Source organism: Zingiber officinale, chromosome 9A (assembly GCF_018446385.1).
Source record: "Zingiber officinale cultivar Zhangliang chromosome 9A, Zo_v1.1, whole genome shotgun sequence".
Classification (NCBI taxonomy): domain Eukaryota; kingdom Viridiplantae; phylum Streptophyta; class Magnoliopsida; order Zingiberales; family Zingiberaceae; genus Zingiber; species Zingiber officinale.
This window is the reverse complement of record NC_056002.1, coordinates 33,903,732-33,927,823: the sequence shown is the minus strand read 5'-3', so window position 1 is coordinate 33,927,823 and position 24,092 is coordinate 33,903,732. Positions and strand designations below refer to the sequence as shown.

Sequence of the window (24,092 nt, the reverse complement as noted above, 5' to 3'; positions counted from 1 at the left end):
TGCTATGTTTATGATTTGCCCAAAAGAGTATGACACTACTTTATGCTAGTATGCAAATGTTAAAGCTATATGTTGGTTAGATGAACATGCCACTACTCTATATTAATTCATGATGTATGTTTTTTTTTGTGAGTAGGAAAGGATCTTACTAAGCCTATGTGCTTATAGTTTTACCTTCCTTATACTGTAGAAAAGGGTAAAGAATGACTAAACTAAAGGGAGCAGTAGGAGGGGCAAAAGATGTGTGTGGCGGTGGCATGGTGGAAGAGATCTGTTTTGTGTTTCAAGACTTATGCATGTTCTAAGTTTTGCATGTTAACTTGTTTTTCTACTTGATGCTTTTAATGTTTGCTACTTGACTATCTCTTTTTATTAATTTCATAAATCTTGAACTAATAGACACTTGGTTTAGTTAAAGAATTGCTAAGAACCTTTTTATCATGCTTGAATGTTAAGGTAACTAGACTATGCTTGAATTCTATGTTATGTTTCAGTGACTAAATATTAAATCAAGTTACGCACATGAATGCTAAGCATGCTCACATGTTTAATATGTTTACAAGATTATATTGTTCTCTATGTATGTTTTAAATTTAAATTCTTCCGTTGCAACGATCGCATATGTATGTATGTTCGCGTAGCGCCGCCCTTGCTATTAGTAGGGGAAGGGCAGGGGTTACACGAAGTCCCTCGGCGGCTTCCGAATGAGTGATTGGAAGAACTCCCCCTCGATGAGCCCTTGGGTGAAAGCGTTCACCAATATATCTGAGGAGACTACTGGGATGTCCATGACCACCTGGTTGAAGCATTGTATGTAGGCCCTCAATGCTTTCCTGGGCCCTTGCTTCAAGGAGAATAAGTTGATGCTTGTCTTCTGGTGGCGGCGGCTACTGACAAAGTGGTGTAGAAATACCGCTCGGAAGTCCTTGAAATTATGCATTGATCTATTCGACAGTCTCTTGAATCATCATTGTGATGATCCGGAGAGAGTGGTGAAAAAGACCCGACACTTCACCCCATCAGTATACTAATAGGGATGGCAATGGGGCGGGGCGGGGGCGGGTTTGCCATTCCCATCCCCGCCCCATTCTTATTTTTTCGGGTTCGGGGATTCCCCGAACCCGAACCCACGGGTTCGGGGATTCCCCATCCCCGCCCCATTTCCAAATTGACCCAAACAAACCACAGACACCAGAAACAGTAGAATATTAACCCAAACAAATCACAAACACAGAAACACCAAAATGGTAGCCACTGTATCATCAATTGCAATCCATGGAGGTGAAAGTTTAACTGCCATGTATTAATACCAATATTATCATCAATATTAATATTAATATTAATACATGTAATCTGACCTGGCAATCTGGCATGAGCTATTCTAGTGTCTGTGGTTTGTTTGAGTCAATTGATAATATTAATATTAATATTAATATTAATAATATTATTATTAATAATATTTTCAAAAATTTTAATATTAATATTAATACTATTATTAATATTTTTTAAAAAAAATCATATTATTATTTATTAGTATTAATAATAATAATATTCGGGGCAGGTTCGGGGATGGGGATAGTATTCCCATACCCGCCCCAAACCCGCCCCATCCCCGAAAAATCGGGGATCCCCATCCCCATTTCGGGTTTTCCCCGCGGGGCCCCAAACCCGCGGGGAAAATTGCCATCCCTATATACTAATGAAGTGTGGTCGCATTGTCGAACTTGGCCAGGTGATCGCCCGGATCGGTGTTTCTGTTTTATTCCCCGATCATCGACGGGGTGTAATGTCTAGGTAGAGGTCGTTCAGAATCCCCTGCGAAAATTATTGATTGATCCACTCGGGAAAATCATTGTCTCTCAGTGTCTTCCCCTTTCTTGTGTCCCAAATGGGTGCGTCGTTCAAGGAAGATCCCCTGTTCTTGTCTGCTCGTCCCCGTTCCTTTAATGAAGTCCGGAACAACGCTCGGTGAAAGAGCATTGACGCATTGGACACCTCCCCATATGTGTCGGTCGACTTCTTGTTCTTTCCTCGAGAGGATATTTAGTCCGCTCGGTCTCTGGATTCGGCCTGCCGACCCGCGATTGATGCTGCTGGCTCCTGCATTTGGTGTTTGGCCAATGCCTGTTGTTATTATTGCTCCACTATTTTTGCCGCTTGGGCTTGTATCAGCATGCCAAGCTCCTCTTGCGTCAATGCCACCATGGTGAATCACCCAACGTCTTTCATCTTCTCGTTCGGATGTAGGCTACGTTTCTACAGATGACGCCAAAATGATCCTATCCGAAAGAGGGAAGGTGGAAAGCTGAGGATGTGGCGGCTTCGCTAACCAGCTGTAGAGCTCTCTCTGCTCTGCAAAACAAGTAACGTCATTGCCGAGCCAGGGAAGGGGTCTCTGACGTTGGACCTCCGACGCTCAAGTCAATCTGGAATAGTGGAAGAAAGCGGTGTTGGGTGCTACCGAAATTTCGTTCTGTTTTCCTTGTACAAAAATTTGTACAAGCACAGAACTTTTCCTAGCAATCCATGTACTTTTCAAAAGTTAAACTTGGATTGCAAACGAAACTTAATATTATTAATCCAAGTTCAACCCATATGTTCATCAGAAGTTAAATCATATTACAGAAGTTGATTAAATATCTATTTCAAGGATTGACTTTCAGGTCGTTGGCGAGACACTCGACCTTCTTAGGTATGAGATCATCCACCACTTCCTAGATAAAACCTTTCAAAGAAATTGAATATTTAAACTCCTTACAGTAAACCCTAGGTTTAACTACAGAGACCTCAATCGAAGCACAAAATCGCTAGCCTCTTGTGTTGGTATTTCATGATCCATACAATGGAAAACTAAACTAGTACACAGCGAAAACAATTAACTAGTTATACCTTTCTTTGTATCTTAAAGATCTCTTGATCTTCTATTGTATTCCTCTCCTCTTCTTGGACGTTGTGTGGGTGACGATCTACCAAGACAACACCACCCGAACCACTTCTTTGCCTCCAAGACTTTCGACCACCAAGGGATGCTAGAATACGGAGCCTCCTTCTCTTCTTCTTCTCCTCCAAGTAACCGGCCACAAGAAGATGGAGCCTCTTAATGTCGCCAACCCTTGGTAAAGGAAACAAGGGGATAATTGAAAGGGAAGAGGGCCGACCACAACAAGGATTAAAAGAAGAGACTTAGGTTGTGTTCTACCATAAGACACTATCTACCTCTCTTTTATAATCCTTGGTGAATGTAAAAAAAGAAAGATTTAAAATTAAAACCTTCCTATTATGTGTGGTCGACCCTTATTTGGGCAACAATTAAGGAAAAATTTTAAATTAAAATATCTCTTTTAAACTATTGTGGATGGCTAAAAAAAAAGAAAGATTTTAAAATTAAAATATCTCTTTTAAATCCATTTGTGGATGGCTATAAAAGGAAAGTTTTAAAAATTAAAATCTCTCTTTTAAATTCCTTAGAGGATGACTATAAAAGAAAAGATTTTAAAATTAAAATAGCTCTTTTAAATCCCTTGGAGGGTGGCTATAAAAGGAAAGATTTAAAAATTAAAATATCTCTTTTAAATCCCTTGTGGATGGCTATAAAAGGAAAATTTTAAAAATTAAAATCTCTCTTTTAAATCCCTTGGAGGATGGCTATAAAAGGAAAGATTCTAAAATTAAAATCTCTCTTTTAAATCCCTTGGAGGATGGCTATAAAAGGAAAGATTTTTTTTTAAAAAAATAAAACTCCCTTTTAATTCCCTTGTGGCAAGACCTTACTTGGGCACCAAGCAAGGCTTAGCCGACCACCTCTTAGGCTCCAAGCAAAGCTTGGCCAACCCTTGCTTGGGCACCAAGCAATGATGTGGCTGACCCATTACTTGGGTAAGAAGTGGACTTGGTTGGATACGAGACTTTATACATAGAGGCTATAACAGGGACCCAGAGGAGGAATTGTCTTTAGCCTCCTCATGAGCTTGAGCTTCCTGTGTTCGACCCGAACACCCAACTCAAGTTCATCAATAATAACTCATACCACTAAAGAGTTATTATTGAACTACCGCACCAATCTCATATTACATTATGGGCTCCTTCTTATCATGAGTGCATTAATCTTCCTGTGTTTAAGATATCGAATGTCATTAATTAAATGAGTTACTGATAACTCACTTAATTAATATCTAACTCCAAGAGTAGTACTACTCAACTTCATTGTCATATCGGAACTAAGTCCACCTGCAGGGTTTATATGACAATCCTTGTGAGCTCCTCAAGGGGACATTATCATCTTAATAAATAGGACACAGTTTCCTTCTATAATCAACAACATGCAATATAAATAATATTATTTCCCAACATATCATGCCTATTGATTTAACGAATAAATCTCACCCATTGATAAATTAAAGAAATAAATACTAAGTATATGTGATTGTTATTATATCGGGATTAAGAGTACGCACATCCATAATAACAGACGTTGTGTTCTTTTATGCAGTCAGTATAAAAAGAACAACTTCAAATGGTCTTGCTCAATATACACATAGTATACTAGTGTAATTTTATAGTCAAGATAAACTAATACCAAATTACACTACAACCATTCCAATGGTGTGTCTCAATCCATCTTGGTTGTGAGTTACTATTTATAATTTATAAGGAACTGATAACATGATCTTCTGTGTGACACCACACACCATGTTATCTACAATATAAATTAAATGGACAACTGCATTTAACTAAATGCAGACATTTGACCAATGTGATTCTCATTTCAAAATAAATGTTTATACAAAAAGTTAGGCTTTTAGTATACATTCTAACAAGTGGAGCAACAGTAACTCTAGCACAAACAATGAATAACGTGTACCTCCATCGGTGATGGACCCCCCTTTATATAGAGCCCTGGTGGACGACATGCATGCTCCTCAAGGCATGGACACGTTCTCCAATATATCCTATGAAGGGACCTGTCAAGAAAGTACCTTTGACACTATACCTTAACAGGGCATGCATATCTCTGACAAGACAGTAGAAGTTTCAGCCATATGATCCGCCTGTTGATTATGCCGCATGTCAGTGGCACTATCTCCTAGAAGGATATCAAGTGATATGACCACAGTCCTATTGCTTGGCTGAATGGGGTAGCTATTGGCTGATACTCCACTCCCTTGATGACCAGGTCCCGTTGCTTAGCCGAGTGGGGTAGTCGCTCGGCTGGGACCCCTCCACTCTGTCTCAGTTACTCTTTCCTGTGGTGACTGTATAGTAGCGTGACCTTCAAGTTCGGACAAGCTCTCTGGTCTCCTTGGCGTTCTGTTGTTCCATATTGAGCGTTTGATTATCTTATTATATTATCCCAATCTAGACGGGTGGTCCGCTCATACTTGTCTCCCGCCGATCGGGCACTGACTGCCTCGATCGACCGTTGCAATCACCCTCAGTTCGACCCTTTGACACCCTGGTGTTAGTCATTTTACTTTGGCCTTCATCTTAGCAATTAACCCCATGCTAGGTGGGCCTCCCTATATCACCGCATCAAGCCCAAAGTTGTCCCGGTGAAACCGATCTTTATCATAGTGTTTTGATGAAAAGGGACAAAAATAATAAGAGAGGTTGAGTTCGAGTGAGAGAGCCGAGCCCTCTCTCATGGACTTGGCATTTTATGAGGGCAAGGTACCTGCAGAGGTCATGGAGGTGTGGGGAAGAGGTAATGTGCGAGTGGAGATCATGGCCCTATATGCCTTGTAGCGATGGGGCAGGGATAGTGGGCAAGTGGGGATCATGGCCCTTGCCTGTGCCTCAACATATGCGATCGAAAGATTCAGGAAGTTAGGAGGTCGACGACTCGGCTGGTTGAGTCGGTTCGGCAGTTGGCATGCCACGTGGAGTCTATGTTGACTAAGTCTTGGATTATGCCACATGGCTCTTGTGTTGATTAAGTTAAGGGTGTTGAAGCAATCCCAATAGTCTGTGCAACCTTTTATTTTGGTGTTTGGGCAAAGGATTTAAGTTAAGTTCACCCTTATATTTGATATGTGTATATGAGTGTGCATGTTTGCAGGATATACATATGACTCAGCTTGATAACTTCAGGTCTGGTGAAGGATGAAGCATTCGAGGGACCGTGGACAAGGCAGCAAGGACAAGGGCCGAGGGAAGCAAATTCGAGGCATACACGAAGGATGGCATTGGGGACGAGCCACATACTTGAATGCATCCGAGGGATGAGAGCCAAAGAAAGTAGACTTAAAGGCAAGAGGTTAAAACTGCGAAGAAAAGTCAAGTGAGTCGTGAGGGTCCGAGTGTGAGAGAAATGTACTCGGGAAGGGAAACTCTAAGTTCAGGGTTGTACCAGTCGACTGGTACTGAGACCAGTCGACTGGGGTAGAGCACAGAGAGTTTCTATGCTTGAATGGTAGGGATCAGTTGACTGGTGTTGATACCAGTCAACTGGTAAAGAGCTGTTGGAAATCCATTGGCCAGACACCAGTCGACTGGTGCAAGGATCAGTCAACAGGTAACGGTAAAACAACCTTGCTGTTTCTTCCCAAGCTCTATAAAATGGAGCTTGGGATGACTGGATAAGGACACGAAATTAGATTTGGTTAAAACCTAATTAATAGTCACTAAGTGCTTAAGGTTTTCTTTGTGTCCAAGAGATCTTGGTTGGTGTTATGGTGAGGTTTCTCCACCCATAAGGAGTTGCTTGAGTAGCCGGAGTTTGCCGAAAGCTAATCCACCGAAGGATTGAGTGACCGTCCACCTTATAGATAGTCATCGAGTAGGAGTCCTAATCTTTGAACCACATTAAAGGAAATGTGTTAGCGGTTTGTTTTCTCTTATTGTCTTTAGCTTTCATATTTATATTTGTATTCATATTCTTTATTTTCCACTGTGCACTAACGAATACGTAAGAAGCAATCGAATTGAGGGCAATGTCTATCCAACCCCCTTCTAGCGGGCCATCTGATCCCCAACAAGTGGTATCAGAGCCGAGGTCGCATTTCACCGGACTAACCGCTGAGAAGAGCAATGCTTAAGAAGATGACCGACTTGATAAAACCACCGAAGTATGAAGGCGGAAGCCTAGGGGACATCACATTTTGGATGATGAAGATGGAGGTTTTCTTCGACACGGATTGGGACACTATGATGGTGATCAAGGAGTCGTTCGAAGTCCCAAAAGATAAGAAAGGAAAGAAACTTCGACCATGTTATTGGACGGAGGAGCAAACCTCACGATCGGAGGCAAACTCAAAGGTAATATCAATCTTAATAGATATTTTACCTTTTAACATGATAAGTAATGTAGATGAGTATGAGAATGTTCATGATTTATGGAGTAATATAAAGTTGAGTCTAAAAGAAGAACCCAACCCTACACACGAAGAGGTAGAGCCTAAGGAGATGAGTTTAATTGCTCAAGTAGAGGAGGAGGAGCAACCGGAAGTTGAGCCATGTTCAACATCCGAGGAGGAGAAGGATGAAGAAATGACATCCACAAGTGTGGATAAGGATACATCCTCAAGGGTTGAAGAAGAATCCAAGACAAGTGAAGAGGAAGTTTTGGAAGCCAACCTTGCTAGCACCTCTACCGAAGTGAAGTCAAAGGACAACATCATTTGCTTCGGGTGCAATGCGAAGGGACACTACAAGAGTAGGTGTCCAATAGATAAGAAGAAGGTAACTCCTAAACTCAATTCAATTCCTTTAGAATCTAATTTGAGTTGTAGGAAGAAGAAGGAGAAGAAGCACACTAGATGCTTCATGTTGGTAAAAAATGGGTCACTACCACACTAAATGTCTAAGGAAGGGAGAGCTCAAAAAGTTGGAGCATTTGAAGAAATGGGAGAAAAGAAGCTCAAGTCAAGGGGGAGCTTCAAGGGTAAGGGAGCTATACCCTAACTTGAATTATAATTCAAATGTTTATTCTCCCATGCATGTTAGAAATAATTTTTATTATTTACCCATGCAAAATTTTAGCTTTAGATATCATGCTAGGAATAGGATAAATGTAGATCATAATCCTAGGAGACCAATTCATGATAACCCTAGACATGTCAAATTCTCATTACCTAAGGAAAAGAAGGTAATGGATAACCAAGACATTAATCCCAAGAAGAGGAGGCATGCCTAGGAAGGGTAGGTCTAGGAATGTCTAAGGTGGACAAGTTGGCTTGACAAGTTAGAAAAAATCCTTAAGAGATTCAATATTAGATCTAAGGGATTAGGTATGGTGTTGAGTAGCCAAAGACCCAACAATGATAGATCATGTCTAGGATACCAATCTAATATCTCTAATACTAAGGAAAAGTCTTATATTAGGGTTGCATATGAATATAGCAAGGAGAAGTCAAGAAAGGACAAGGGAAAAACATTTAAAGGTAAGGAGAAGTTAACCAAAGACAAGGTGTCCAAAGTTAAGAAGATAAGGAAATCTTTTAAGGAGCATCATTGTGGTTTAACCACAATAGATGAGTCACCTAGGGAGGTGACTAAGGTTAAGAGCTCTAGGGAGAGCAATTTGGGATCCATGACCAATGGATCTCAGGTGGATATTACTTCGAAGTCTAAATTTGTCATGGAATGTGTCAAAATGGTTTGGAGACAAACTTGAGTCTCAAACCTAGGGAATTGACACATATGAGTTGTGTTTCATGCTTGGAAATATGACATTAGGGGTCATATTACATGATAATTGGTTTTAGATGTATAGATATCATATAAACCAAAATTAGGGATGTATTGTGGTTTAGTATGTGAAAATACATTAAGAGGAAGTCAAACTAGGACTTTAGCTTAATGTTCAATTAAACCATTTAGATAGTTTTGAGTATTGTGTTAATCTTGTGATTAATGATAGATACATTTTCAAATATATTTTTTTTTCAAGTAGATATGAGTAAAATAGATCTCTCCATAAAATTTAGAAATTTTTGGATATCTGTAGAATTATTGGTGCATTTATGAAATCAAGGTCAGAAATATAGTTTGGGCTGAAAAAGGGTACCAATCGACTGGTGCAGTTACTAATCGACTGGTAACAGTATTTTTCAACTACATAATGCTTCTGTGAGGTTGTGTCAATGAGGACAGTCGACTGATGTTGAAGGTAGTCTACTAATACCAGTCTGAAACTATTTTTTAGCACTGATTTTAACTAGGTCAACTCATATAGGTGTATGAGATCCATGGGGGATAAATACATGAGTTTAAGGTCAGGTTAATGATTAAGTTTTTCACAATTAGGATATTGTTGGAAGTTTTTTTTAATGTTAGGCAAAGGGGGAGAAGTAAGGTTTAGTTGGGAAAACTTTAAGTGCCTTTGTGTAGGGGGAGCCTTGTTATAGGTTCTTAACTATTTCTGTGGTAAAATTCCTAACTCAATGGGGAGCTTAGGTGTAGGAGAGTCTTGGGATAGGTTCCAATGCATGTTTTTTGTTTCGGCGGTGTAAGTCCAAGTGTGTAGCCTTGGTAACGTAAGTCCATTTGGCGATGTAAGTTCAAATGTGTAGCATTGGCAACGTAAGTCCATTCGGCGATATAAGTCCAAGTGTGTGGCCTTGGTAACGTAAATCCATTTGTTATTATCATATTATTTTACTATTATATTTTCCCTAACTTAAACATATTGCCAAACATCAACAAGGGGGAAATTGTTGGAGCAATCCCAATGGTTCGTGCGACCATGTGTTTTGGTGTTTGAGCAAAGAATTATCCTTGCTACCTTGTCCACAGTCCTCGGATGCTTCATCCTTCACTAGACCCGAAGCCATCAAGCTGAGTCATATACGTAGCATGCAAACCTGCACACACACACACAGATATATATATATATATATCTGTGTGTGTGTGTGCAGGTTTGCATGCTACGTATATGACTCAGCTTGATGGCTTCGGGTCCAGTGAAGAATGAAGCATCCGAGGACTGTGGACAAGGTAGCAAGGATAAGGATCGAGGGAAGTAACTTCAAGGCATATGCGAAGGATGACATTGGGGACGAGCTGTGGGCTTGAATGCATCCGAGAGACGAGAGCCAAAGGAAGTAGACTTGAAGGCAAGAGGTCAAAGTTGCGAAGAAGAGTCAAGTGAGTTGTGAGGGTTCGAGTGCGAGAGAAATGTACTTGGGAAGGAAACCCTAAGTTTAGGGTTGTATCAGTTGACTGGTACTGAGACCAGTCGACTGGGGCAGAGCACAGAGAGTTTTGTGCCTGAATGACAGGGATCAGTCGACTGGTATTGACACCAGTCGACTGGTAAAGAGCCGTTAGTCAGGCACCAGTCGACTGGTGTAAGGACTAGTCGACTAGTAACGGTAAAATAGCTTTGATGTTTCTTCCCAAACTCTATAAAACGGAGCTTGGGATGGCTGGTCAAGGAGATGAAATTAGACTTGGTTAAAGCCTAATTAGTAGTCACTAAGTGCTCAAGGTTTTCTTTGTGTGCAAGAGATCTTGGTTGGTGTTGTGGTCAGGTTTCTCGGCCCACAAGGAATTACTTGAGTAGCCAGAGTTTGCCGGGGGCTAATCCATGAAAGGATTGAGGGATCATCCACCTTACGGATAGTCGTGGAGTAGGAGTCCTAATCTCCGAATCACGTTAAAGGAAACATGTTAGCGGTTTGTTTTCTCTTATTGTCTTTAGCTTTCATATTTGTATTTGTATTCATATTCTTTGTTTTCCGCTGTGCACTAACAAATATGTAGGGAGCAATCGAATTAGGGACAATGTCTATCCAATCCTCCTTCTAGCTAACCATCCTATCCCTAACAAAAAGTTCATGCACGTGGACTCTTATTTACCTTCGTATCACAAGTTTCATCTTCAAATCTAATCGAAAGAGGTAAAAATTTGATTGACTTGACAAATATTCTGTTAACGGCTTCAAAGTCCTTGACGTCGGGTCCATGTGGTGCCAAGGTGTCAAAGTCCATGAGAAACTATCAACGTAAGTAGAATGCCTCAAGGTAGAACTGACTTTTATTAAAAAATATAACACATACGATCTAATCTAGGGTGAAGACGATGAGTTGATACGAGTAAATGTTGAGGAACACCTCTATATGAGATAAGAGTATAGATGTTCTATTCGTGATTTATATCCAGGTCCTGACAAACAGTTTAGCGTTATAAGTAATTTTGAACTCCTCAAGCACAATATACTCTGGGAGAAATTCGAATTCTCATTGCATAGGAAGGTCATCCACTGTTTCCATCACACTAGTGCCGGAGCATAAATACTAATCAAATTTGTTGCTTATGGAAGGGGTTTCAATTTATTAGTAGGCTTTCAAAGTCATGTGTAATTCCAAGTCCAAGTCATAATTTATCTCTTAATAAAATTATTAAATATTGCTAGAGATTTTCCACACCACTAGTTTTTTCTCCACAAAATAATAAGAATTTAAATGTGCATTAAGTCATACAAATATAATTAACTACTAATATAAACCACTAATAATATCTATCTCTTAATAAAATTATCAAATAATATAAATACAATTCTAATAATAAGACAAATGGGTAAACATCACTGTCTTTAAAAATAAATGGTCCATGGTTTTTAACAAAGTGAAAATTAAAAAAAGAAAAAATCAAACTTGTGGAGGGGGAATTGTAGTGAGCTCGAGGCTAGTTAACTTGGTCCGATGGTTACTCCTAAATCATGTGACAAACATCCCATCATATATCAATTTGGATGATCTTTGGATGATCTGTAAGGTCGATTACTTTTAAATCATGCATCATGCATGAATAGAGAGGTAGATTCTATTTTATAAGTGAATTAAGAACTTATGAAATTTAAGATTTCATAGAATATGTATGAGTGACATAATCATATAACAACATAAGATAAATTTAATTAATTTCATTGATTAATCTTGAGATGATCGATTCGATCGTATAGAAGTTTTTCATCGATTATTAGGATAAATCAGAAAGTACGTGTGGTGAATAATCCAAAAGCCCAGCATCCTTTAATTACGCATCCTATTTGAAAGAAAATTTTCTACAAATACATCATAACTGGGGATCAAACTGTGGATACCTGAGTAACAATCTGAATATCCTACTGTGACACTATAGCCCCAACAATGATATAATCATAGAACATGGTGGCAAAAGGTGAATATGCTCGCTCCCAGCGTCCCCGTCAACCCGTCTCAGGGCCAACACGGAAGAGATAAATCATGGGCGGCTATTAGCATTTCGAATAGTGACTAGCACATAAGGGAGACATTTACTCGGCTTTGCCGAGATTTGAATCTCAGACCTCATAGTGGCAACACCTCATGCGCTAGCTAACATACAACATTGTGGCAAAAGGCGAATACGCTCGTCCCCAGGGCCCCCGCCAATCCGTCCCAAGGCCAACACAGAGGAGGTAAATCACGGGCGGCTACTAGCCTTTGGAATAGTGACTAGCACATAAGGGAGGTGTTTACTTCGACTTTGTCGAGATTCGAACCCCAGACCTCATTATGCCAACACCTTATGTGCTAGCCACTAGACCCATCCGAGGGGACCCTAGCTAACATACAACATGATCTTTGTATGAGTGATATAATCATACAACATGAACTTAAGATAATTAATCATTGTAGCATAATTTCATGCAACATGATCCTCATAAACATCTTAATTTATAATTTTTAGTAGAAGAAATTATAAAATCCACAAAGTTAACTATCTTATAGCATTGCCCTCATGAAAAATTTGTTTATAAAGTGACGGCGATAAAGTTAGATTAGTTAATTGTTGATACACCAGATCAAATCATAAAAGTTCTTCTCTAAAAAACAATAGCGATAATTACGCATTTGTCAATATAATTTTTTCATCATATGAATGTTTTTTCATTCTTCTCTTTTGTTTCTGTTCTCTGACAGGAGGTGAAGATTGAAGCTCCAGTTCCAAGTGAGACAAGGCTTGACCTACCAAACAACCAACGAACTAAAAGAATAAGACGAATCACAAATAATATTATCATACATTGATGAAAATGATTAATTGTTAAGTTGATCAATCCTGAAACAATTGAAAAGTATATATCAGAGAACAAAAAAAAATCTAACCAGAAGATATCTCCCTGTTAGTAATGTTGGAATCAAATGTAGACGTTAGTGTTTTGACATGAGATGTTGAAGGCAAAGGTTCCTCTCCCGAAACCAAAATATCTTCAAGTATTGGATCAAGTCTATGCTTTAACACCATTGCTAGTATTATCCAACCCTAACTGATTCTCAGGCTCTAAGTTATTTTGTTCACATCAAAAGTTTGAAAAAAAATCATCGCAATGATTATTTGAACCAGGGCCCTCAAACGATGCAGAATTTAGAGTGGGCTGACAATAGCATCAAAGTGCATTATTAGAAAAAGTGTGCCAAAGTGTTTCAGTAAAAAAACTTGACCTAAGACCTTATTCTTCTTCCATGGGCTCAGCATCATTTCTAATTTCTTGCTGTATGAGTTTATATTGTTATCTTAAGTCATGGAATCCATACAAAAAATTATAAAAATTATTGATACAGGTAAAACATAAGATGTTTGAGACCTTATCCATGAAGAAAGCTACATATTGATCTTGCGATGCTGAAGCTTCACCTAGTATAATAAATCCATTGTTAGCAAACTCCTATCCCATGCATCACCTTTCTTTTTAATTAAAAAAATTTACTGACTTGTCAAAGTTATTTGCTCATAATCTTTTTAGTGATTGTCTGGACAACTGCATCAAAATATGTGAACAAAGTAAACAATTACACAGAGTTAACATCCACTTGAATTCCCTATACAATCTAAGGTGAAAAATTACATACTCAGTAGGATTGATTGATTCATCTAACTCCAATGCATCAAGGTCAAAGGTCTCAGGTAATGTTCTGCATTTGCTAGTAAATGGACTTGTATCAAAGCAACGGTCACCCTTATATTAGTCAACATTCTATTACAGTCCTGGAATAGATAATTCACATTTCGCGAATATATTCTGACAAGGTCAGCTAGAAGATGCCCTGACAATCTCAGAGCCATTGGAGCTCGATGATATATAATAAAAAGTAAAAAAGAAAGAAAAACCAATAAATCCTTCGTCAAATACCTCGTTATAACCAACTCAAACATACATTTCTGATCCAATGTAAATATTCCGTCAAATTAAAAGAAAACATGGAACTTGAATCAAACACCCTAAACCAGCTCTGGAGACAGCAGCAGGGTCATTTATCCATATAGATATTTTTTTGACGATATTGTAAATAAAGAATTCAGTTTCAGTGAAATCCAAACAAAACACACATAAAAATATAATCTTGCCATAAAAATATAATCCATGTTCGATGTATGACCTGCGATCGATGGTGTTGCTATTGTCTTTCTACGAGATCATTTCTAGCTCCTTTGAACAGGCCACCTTAGCGCTATCCCGATCGCGCTTGAATACCACATAGAGAGGACTGTAAAATAAGGAACACAAGCCGAAAGGAAGGACAGTCATCGCCAGAAGACCCTTTGATAGTGCTAATGCACCTTGAGCGGACCCGCCTGACGTCTCGAATGATTTCGGATCATAACCATAAATCTTCTCGGTAAGGAAACCTACTGCTGGCGCTGCAAATGAGGCGAACGATCCTTCGAATGCTCGATCAAATGCATAAATCATTGTGCGATGCTTGGAAGGGACAACCTCTGCAAACATGGGGTTGTTGGCGCCAGAGGCACACCAGCTAATGCATAAGCCCATGAAGAACACTGTGACGGCGAAAGCATTCCAGTTTTCTACAGACTGCTCGATTCGAGTAAAAAGAATCCAAGAAAAAGGAATACCCATGAAAGCACTGAATTGAGCGCACATAACTCGGCCCGAGTCGGGGTAGTATTTGGAGATGCTATCAGCTATGCATCCCCCTAGGAAGGAACCCAAAGCACATCCGACGAGGAAAAGGCTGTTTAACGAAGCCGAGCTGTTATTGTCGAATCCTTCAAGATAAGATAAAAAAAAGTATCATGTGACAAGAGAATTCATAGGTGAAGATCAGATAATTTGTTAGAATTCTGAAGGATTCTAGTGTGCTGTATTCTGCTCGATCGTACCTATCAATTCGAACCACATTGTGAAGAAAACCATGGCTGCCCCTGGTAATGAACCAACAATGCCTTGAAGGACAATGATCTGAAATGTATGCACTCTCATCACAGATTTCATTGCTAACCAGGAATTACTCCAGATCGAAGATACAGTTACGGTACCTTTCGGAACCAACATGACCCTGGAAAATATGCATTTTTTTGTAAGTCAATTTGCAAACTAGCTGAGAAAACTACATTTTCTCATGCGGCATCGAAGATATTCACTCTGTCAATACAGCAATTAGGCATTAGAACAGAGAAGCATAAGCAAAAGTAGGTATGCTGCCGGCATGATCTATCCATCTATATCCGTTCCTAAGTTTTGATGCATATTCATTCAAATATAGAACCGTGTAGGTCTCGTTCTCAAATCTGACAGTACCTCAATGATCCAGAGTCTGAGTCAATTTGCCTAAAAATGGCCTCCTGAGGTTTCACCTCGCAATAACATTTTTCTAAATTATTTGTCAGGTTTCTGATTATAGGACTGAAAGGATCAAAATGAATTAGCTTAGTTCACGGTAGGCAGTTGTATTGTTGAATTCAAAAGTTATTATTCCACGCTAGGTCTTGACAAGAATAAAAAATTAATTAGTGAAACTTTGCAGAAAACCTTACGAGTTCCAAGTTAAATGAAGGATTACTTGGATTTTATCAAGCAACAATGGCCAACTGGGAACTGAGAAAATGCAGAAAGAATCAAGAAGAATTAGAAAGCAGACCGATGAAACTGAATAGGTCAAAATTGTATCTTACCTTTCAGTGCCATCATCAGCACCATGAGCAGCCAAAGGATCTTTCCTAGGTTCAACAACAAACAGATATACCAGAACTCCAATCAGCAAGCTCAGTGATGCCATCATGATGAAAGCAAAACGCCATCCTGGTATTCCCCAATACTCGTGTCCAGCCATAATTGTAGCTAGAACGCCACCTCCGATCCCCCCTACTGCACCTACAAGGCTTAACAAGCCAAATCCAGTACCACGCATACCGTCCATATAACTATCTGCGATGAATGATTGCAGTGCAGGTATGACAATGGCCAACCCAAACCCATTTATTGCCCTCCAAAATGCAGCCTGCTCAAAACGCTGGCTCAAACCAACTGCAGCTGTGGACAAAGCCCAGAAGGCAGTACCCATTGCCAAAACAACAGGGCGGTCATGATAAAGGATTAGCACGCCTGCCACAGGACATGCTATTGACTGAACAAACTTTAGTATGAAAGTAAGGTATCCGAGCTCAATAGGACCAGCATTGAAGGCCTGACTAACTTCTTTATAAACTGCTGGTAATAGACTCTCATCGGCACGCTCCATAATAGAAGCAAGGTTGATGAGAATGAGAGACACAGAGAATCCAAATATCCTCCTTGACCTGTTTTAATAAACAATAATGTTAAGCTTTGGGTAACAATTAAACTTCCAATCTGTATTTGTTTTCTGACATGAAAATTATTCTAGTGCATATGCAGTTCATAAAAGAAGACAATGGCATGGTAGCTGACTTATTGTTGTCTAGAGCAAAAATGATCCTCCAGAAGGAAATGTTAGCCGGATCCAGCTAACTTAAATAGACTCGACCGCATAAAGTACACTCCGCAAGAATGTTATGCAATAGCAAGCTCGATAGTTTCATGTTCTTACGAAATAATTAGTCAAAATCAACTCATTAATGCCGTAGAATCTTCCCTGGTGTCAAAAACTCCAACTTTAGCTGGATCAAGCTGGATCATATATCAGCAACTCAATTCCAATCCATCTCAACTCTCAACTAACAAAGAAACAATTTTTTTTTTCAAAAAAAAAAGATACTGAAAGAAGAATTGCGCAGTTCCTCCCATTTGAACTTTGGGGCTTTAATCAGGATCGAGATTCAAGAACAATCACTATTTTCCCAAATCCAATCGAAAGGAAGTCAACGTTCTTGAAGAGAGATGTAATAACCCAAAGCAGACTAGAAAAACAAACTGAAACATGTAAAAAGGGAGAGAGATGTATGGACGAATTACTTCATTTTGTCGGGGTGGAGGAGGATACCCCGCAGGCCGCAAGGCGAGGAACAAGCTGTGTGCTTCAAAACGAGGTCTATGAAGAAGGGCAAAAAAAAATAGCTGAGTGGCGACGGCGACGCCTACGTAACGTTAATTCCACCAAAGAGATAGTAAACGCCGCGGACTAATTAGCGCGACTATATTAGTTTAATCTATTGTTTACCAAGGACATTAATTCTAAAGAAAGGAAGAAAAATGTCTAAATTAAGCCTACGTAATTATTGGTGCAATATCTCTAGATTAAGATTGATCTGATTGATTAAATTTGAGTTGGTTTAAGTTTGAGTCTTGATATTTGAGTTTCAATATTTGACAATACATGGAAATGACCGATGTAATCGTCCGATTGGGGAGATTATTGATAAATTCCCCTCTGAACAAGAACTGATCAATTAGATCTGAAGAATGGTCAAGTAGGTCAAAGGGGTGACTTAATACTTGACCGGGAAAGTCCTAACTGGAGGTTAGGCAGGTGAAAGTCCCGGTGAGTGAAACCGGGCAGTGGGATAATCCTAGTGAGTGAAACTAGGTAAAAGCCCTGGTGAGTGAAGCCAAACAGATTGAAAGTCCTGATGAGTGAAGTCAGACAGATGAAAAGTCCTAGTGAGTGAAGCTAGGCAGATGAAAAGACCTAGTGAGTGAAGCCAGACACGTGGAAATCCAGGTGGGTCAAGGTTGACCGGACACCTAGTGTTGGGAAGCCCAAGTAGGTCAAAGGAGTGACAGAATACTTGGTACAAAGAAATCCAAATGGATCAAGGGTGATTGGACATCTGGTGGAAATCCAAGTGGGTCATGGAGGACCGGACACTTGGCATGAGACGGTAAGTCCAAGTGGATCAAGGTTGACCGGACACTTGGCACGAGGAGAAAAGTCCAAGTGGGTCAAAGGATTGACCGGACACTTGGTGAAAAAGTCCCAGCTGGTCATGGTTGACTGGATGCTTGGCATGAGGAGATCCAACAGGTCATGCTTAACTGAATGTTAGATTTGGGGGTCCTAGACTTGAGTTAAGCAAGTCAAAGGGAGGTCAATCGATCAACCGATCGATTGAACCGCAGCCCAATCAATCGACTGATCGATTGGAGGTGGTTACGAGTGAAGGCTGGACCAATTGATCAGTCGATCGAGCTTGTATTTCGTTCTTCTTATATATTTTGTTGTGTGAGTCTTGTACGAGGTTTCTTCACCTCCGGTAGTTACCGAGAAGGAGTGTTTTTATTAGTAGAGTGTGTGTCGCGTGTGGATCCTTGGATTAGTCACCTCTCCTTGAGGTGGATACCAAGTAAATTCTCATGTTAGCATTGTGAGTCTTGTTTCGAGTCTTTCCGTTGCATATCAACAACATTGAAGAAAGCAAACGAAGTGCGACGAGCTATTCACCCCCTCTAGCTACAAATCGACCCTAACAGTAATATTAAAAGTAAATGTAAATTCCTACTCAACATTTCATCTATCGGTGTTGTTGCCGCTTGCGATAGTTGATTGTGGTGCATTGACAATCCACCACTAGCTCGATGTTATTTATATTACTGAGCATCGTTTGATCATTTGTAGTTGTGTTAATGTAACCTCACGGATTGGTGTAGTTGGTATCTATATATGTATTTGTTCTAATAGATTTTAGGGTCAATTTTTAGCGAGTGTAAAATATCTCATTAGATGTCTTATCTTTCCCATACAAACGGGCGCTATGCTACAGTAAAATACCCCCATGATTTATCTGCTATATTTTACTATGAGGTCGACTATACTTAGCCCCTTGGGATGAGCAATATCACTTTTTTGCTCTAATAGTTGTTGATCCTGTCTAAAAGTGGGGGAGACAACACGCTGGCTATGACTGGCGTCCAGGTGGATTGTATGTTGACTGGGAGAAGACTCTGAGCTGAAAGAAGATGATGCTAAGCGATCTTGGAGCTAAGAGTTACAGAACAGCTCACACCACTGCTCACACCACAGATAGAGCCAATGGGAATATTAGAGCGAGAACCAGAAAGAGGTCCCTGGTGTGGACACTCTAATGCTTAAGTCAGAACAGTAGCCGAGTGAAATGGAGAACACGATGAACAGTAGAACAACACTGTATGCATTCATGCGCATACCTGGCCAACGGAGAGGATCTTTTTTATACCGCCTCTCATAACCTCTGCATTAATGAGGCTACAGAGAATGTTTGGTGTCAGAGTATGTTGAGTGGTGGAGTATGTATGACATCCTTCCTATAGACGGAGGAAGGCTTCATTGCATGCATATGTCAGAGTAATGACATATTCCTTGACAGGTTATGATTCTCTGACAATGTTGTCTCCTGCAAAGAGTCTGACCGGTTCAAGGTTGACTGACTGTAGACTAGGAGTCATACTCATGTGAGGAACTAGGCCCCAGACATCCGACTAGCGTTGAGACCAGGCGAATGTAAGTTGAGGGTTATGCTCATGAGTGGGAAGCTGAGATCTGGGGGTCCGACCGGTTCTGGGGTCAGACGGATATAAGTTGGGAGCCTAACATTTAGAGAAGTGGGGAGTTGAACCCCATAAGTCTGACTGACACTGGGGTCGAGTGGATGTAAATTGAGAGTCTTGCATTTAGAGAAGTGGGGGCGCTGAGCCCCTGAGGTCCTACCGGCCTTTGAGCCAACTGAGTTAATGTTGGGTATTTAGAATTCGCTTGGACAATATGTCCGGTTGGACTTTATGTCGAAGGTGTTGGATCGTGAAAGTCGATAGAGGGGGGGGTGAATATCGATTTTAAACTTTATCGAGAGATTACACAGCGGAAAATGTATAAGCGAAAAGTAAAGAGCAATGCTAACACAGTTCGATTTACTTGATTCGGAGCCTGTGTCGACTCCTACTCCAAGGCCCGCACACAAGGGTGCTTTCGATGGGCAATTCACTAGCAATTCAAAACTTATTACAAATCTAAGTACAGGAAATGCTAAAATAAACTCCGACAATAATAATAAAGAAAAGAAGAAAATGGAAAGGCACTTTGTTGGAGTAGCGACGTAATGTCCCAGGAGCGTAAGAATGCAGATTGTGAGTTGATGTTTTGACTCCAGTCTTGACCCTCCTTATATATGAGGTTCGGGGCGCCTGGAACCTTCAAGGCACCCTGGTTGTGGCGTAGCCGAGCCAACCAGCGAACTCCACGTGACACATCGACGTTAGGGATAGAATTTGCCTCCGGGCGCCAGGGTACCTCCTGTAACGCCCGCCCCTCCTGCTAGTAGGGCGGGGTTACTTTAACTACTTGCGGAAAGATACATGCATATTAAAAATTTCTTTCTAAAGTAAAACAGCGGAAGTATCATGAAGTCATGCGGAACATTAACATAAATAAACTTAGTTCATGTCAATATAAAGAAAAATAACATAAGCAGGTCTTTTATTTGTCTTAGCCGAGCCACCACCACACACATCTCTTGTCTCTCCTGCGGCTCCCTTAGTTCATCCATTCTTTGCCTTTATCTGTGGTACAAGAAAAGTAAGCTATAAGCACACAGGCTTAGTAAGATCCTTTCCTACTCACAAAAATCATATATCATAGCATAACCACATAAGCATATAACAATGGAAACATAATCATCTAACATCATATTGTGAAAACATAGCATCTTAACATATCATCTCATAAAGAACAACATGCTATATCATATCATAAATCATAAGAGCATCGTGTCATACAAATCATAAGTGCATAGCATATCATAAAGAAATATCATGATGTATCATATCATCAATAAAAGAAAACATCTTGTCATATAAATCATAAAAGCATATCATATCATAAATCATAAGGGCATCATGTCGTATAAATCATGAGGGCATAGCATATCATATCATAAATCATATGAGCATCATGTTATATAAATCATAAGGACATAGCATATCATGTCATAAATCATATCATGCAAGATGTCTTTTAAAACATGTGTCATGTCATATGCAAGATGTCTTTAAACATATCATATAGTACTTGAACATAATATCATCATGAGGGCCCGGCTTGTACCACATACATACATAAATGCGCGCAATCCCTAGGACAGGGTAGCTAGCCTCGAACCTACTAGGGAACTAGGTCCGTACTACGACCGTCGACCTAGGGGCGTACTAAGGAGCTCATCCATTTTTACTAGACCCGTTCATAGTCCGTCGGTCTAGGGGCGCTTATGGAGCCCACCCTTGGTACAAGCCATACAAAGTAAAATAGCATATCATGGTTCATGTCATAACATAGCATATCATATCTTGTCATATCATGAAGAGTGCTCTTAGTCCCCAAGGGGAAGCAACTCGTAGGCCTTCACTTGTCATATCATAGAGAGTGCTCTTAATCCCAACAAATAGGGAAGCAACTCTTAGGCCTTTACTTATCATATCATAAAGCATGCATACTTGGGCACATAGCACATCATAAGAGACATTATCATGCATGGATCATAAGCATACATAAATGAGCATATTACTTGTCATATCATAAAGCATGCATACTTGAGCATATAACACATCATAAGAGACATTATCATGCATGGTTCATAGGTATAAATGAACACATCACCTATCATAGAAAAACATAATCATGCATGGAATCATTAAATAACATATCTTAAATCATAACGTAGCATGTGAGGCACATCTAGGCTTCTAATCCCATCATGGCCGAAAGTTCAAGAGTATGAACTTAAACTCTAAACAACATACAAGTATAAAAATCTCATGTTAACTTCATACCATATCATAAGGAAAGCCATAAGCATGTTAACCCAATTTTTAAGCTTTCCTAGGTCTTGACCCTTATCATGGCCGAAAGTTCATGAAGTAGGACAATAAGCTCTAACCAACATACAAGAATAAATATCAAGCTAACTTCATATCATATCATAAGGAAAGTCATAAGCATGTTAATCCAATTTTTAAGCTTTCTTAGGTCTTGATCCTTATCATGGCCGAAAGTTCATGAAGTAGGACAATAAGCTCTAAGCAACATACAAGCATAAATATCAAGCTAACTTCATATCATATCATAAGGAAAGTCATAAGCATGTTAATTCAATTTTTAAGCTTTCCTAGGTCTTGATCCTTATCATGGCCGAAAGTTCATGAAGTAGGACAATAAGCTCTAAACAACATACAAGCATAAATATCAAGCCAACTTCATATCATATCATAAGGGAATTCATGAGCATGCTAGATTTAATTTTAAGCTTCCTTGGACCCTAAATTTGATTATGGCCGAAAGTTCATGAAGAAGAAAATCAAGCTCTAAACAACATACAAGTATGAATATCTAGCTAACTTCATATCATATCATAAGGGGATTCATGAGCATGCTAGGTTTAATTTTTTCAAGCTTCCTTGGACCCTAAAATTGATCATGGCCAAAACCCTAATTCCCTAAGGTGGCATGCATTTAGGTTCCAAAAATCATACAAGTGTGAAAAAACACTAAGTACTCTTCATAACATATTAATAAGCAAGTCATGATCATGATAGACTAAATTTTTAACCTCTCTTAGTCAATTTCTCTATCATGGCCGAACACTTCATGAGCATAGATTTAGGTTTAAAGCAACATACAAGCATAAAAACACCAAACTAATCTCTTATCATAGGGTACATATCATAAAGACATAGTGAGCATATTTAGTTTAGGTCTTAAGCCTTCCTAATCTTTTATTCACACTTGGCCGAAAGTTCAAGAGCATGGATCTAAGTTTTTGGTAAGTATACAAGCATAAGAAGCATTCACTAACTCCTATACTAGGGTACATATCATAAGAACATAGTGAGCATGCTTAGTTGGTCTTAAACTTTATCTAAAACCTTTGTTCAAGTTTTTTTTTGGCCAAAATTTCCAAAAAGTGATCCTCGGTTTTTTTAAGCATTCTAACCTTATGGAAAACACGTAAACAATTTGTACCACAAGTGAGGGGATACTTACAACTTGTTGCTTGTTTTTCTTAAGGAAGATGGTACCCTTGTGAAGAGGAAGAAGAAACTTCTCTTCTTAGTTTTCTCCTTTCTTCTCTTGCTTGTAAGGAGTAGATCTTGAGGACTCCTTCTTGTGAATTTGTTTTTCTTAGCAAGAAGAAACTTAGCTTGGATTTTTGGAAATGAGAGAGGAAGAGGTTTAGGTCTCGGTGGAGAAGGAAGAAGGAGAAGGAAGGAGGAGGAAGAAGAAGAAGGAAGAATTAACCAATTTTCTTTTCTTTTTCTTCTCTTATTCCTATTTATTCCTAATGAGAATGAACATGTCCTCATTCATCCCCTTAACTCCTCTATCACCTCACTCTCTTAATTCCCACGAAAAATAGAGAAGAAGGAAGAAAGACAACTTGTCTTTTGCTTGCTTCTTTTCTTAACCAAGAGGAAGAGGAGGAAAGCTACTTGCTTTTCTCTTGTTCCTTTACTTAATTATATTCTTACTTTTAACTACTATTTCCATTCTTTTCTATTCATATATTATTCATTACTCTAGTGGTTACCATACACCAATTTAACTCTATCATTTGTGGGAGGTTCAAGGTTCAAACCTTAACCTCTCTTTCTTTTTATTTCATTTTGGTTTCTAGTTCTATTTCTCTTCTTTTTTTATTTTTTTCTTTTATTCTAAAAGAAAAATACCCATAGGTATAGCTTATCATTTCGTGGGTGTTACAGTACCCCATACCTCATAGAAAGTTCATCCTCGAACTTAAAATAGCTCCGGATACTTCCGTTTCATATCGTCTTTTCGTTCCCAAGTGGCTTCTTCGATCCGTTGATTTTGCCACAGGACCTTTACTAAGGGTACTTCTTTGTTCCTTAGTCTTTTGACATCTCGATCTAATATCTGAACCGGTCGGCTCTCATAAGTTAGGTCCTCTTGCACTTGTACTGTCCGTGGTTCGATCACTTGGTCCG

General features: G+C 39.4%; 1 protein-coding gene across 5 annotated transcripts; it reads right to left on the bottom strand.

Annotated features, from left to right (window-relative positions):
* Positions 1–12,701: 12,701 nt before the first annotated feature.
* On the bottom strand, positions 12,702–17,279 carry LOC122021035 (putative glycerol-3-phosphate transporter 2). Of its 5 annotated transcripts, XR_006122424.1 has the most exons (8): positions 17,139–17,279; positions 15,881–16,504; positions 15,089–15,264; positions 14,344–14,974; positions 13,816–13,878; positions 13,678–13,724; positions 13,551–13,600; positions 12,702–12,930 (listed from the first exon to the last, which is right to left on the bottom strand). XR_006122424.1 is itself a non-coding variant. In XM_042579102.1 (6 exons), exons 1-5 carry the CDS (start codon positions 17,141–17,143, stop codon positions 14,373–14,375), a joined length of 1,332 nt encoding a protein of 443 aa, XP_042435036.1. In that variant the 5' UTR covers positions 17,144–17,279; the 3' UTR covers positions 12,702–12,930; positions 14,344–14,372. The 5 variants fall into 5 exon arrangements, 2 of the variants coding, with proteins under 2 accessions (XP_042435036.1, XP_042435035.1); XR_006122423.1 differs by having other exon boundaries at positions 13,678–13,878; XR_006122422.1 differs by lacking the exons at positions 13,678–13,724; positions 13,816–13,878.
* Between the last annotated feature and the right edge of the window lie 6,813 nt (positions 17,280–24,092).

What these genes read in the sequence shown, in the direction of transcription:
- LOC122021035 (XM_042579101.1), bottom strand. An exon ending in GCTGATGATGGCACTGAAAG is followed by an intron (nt 15,265 to 15,880) that starts GTAAGATACAAT and finishes CATATTTTCCAG; the next exon opens with GGTCATGTTGGTTCCGAAAG. An exon ending in AATGTGGTTCGAATTGATAG is followed by an intron (nt 14,975 to 15,088) that starts GTACGATCGAGC and finishes CTTATCTTGAAG; the next exon opens with GATTCGACAATAACAGCTCG.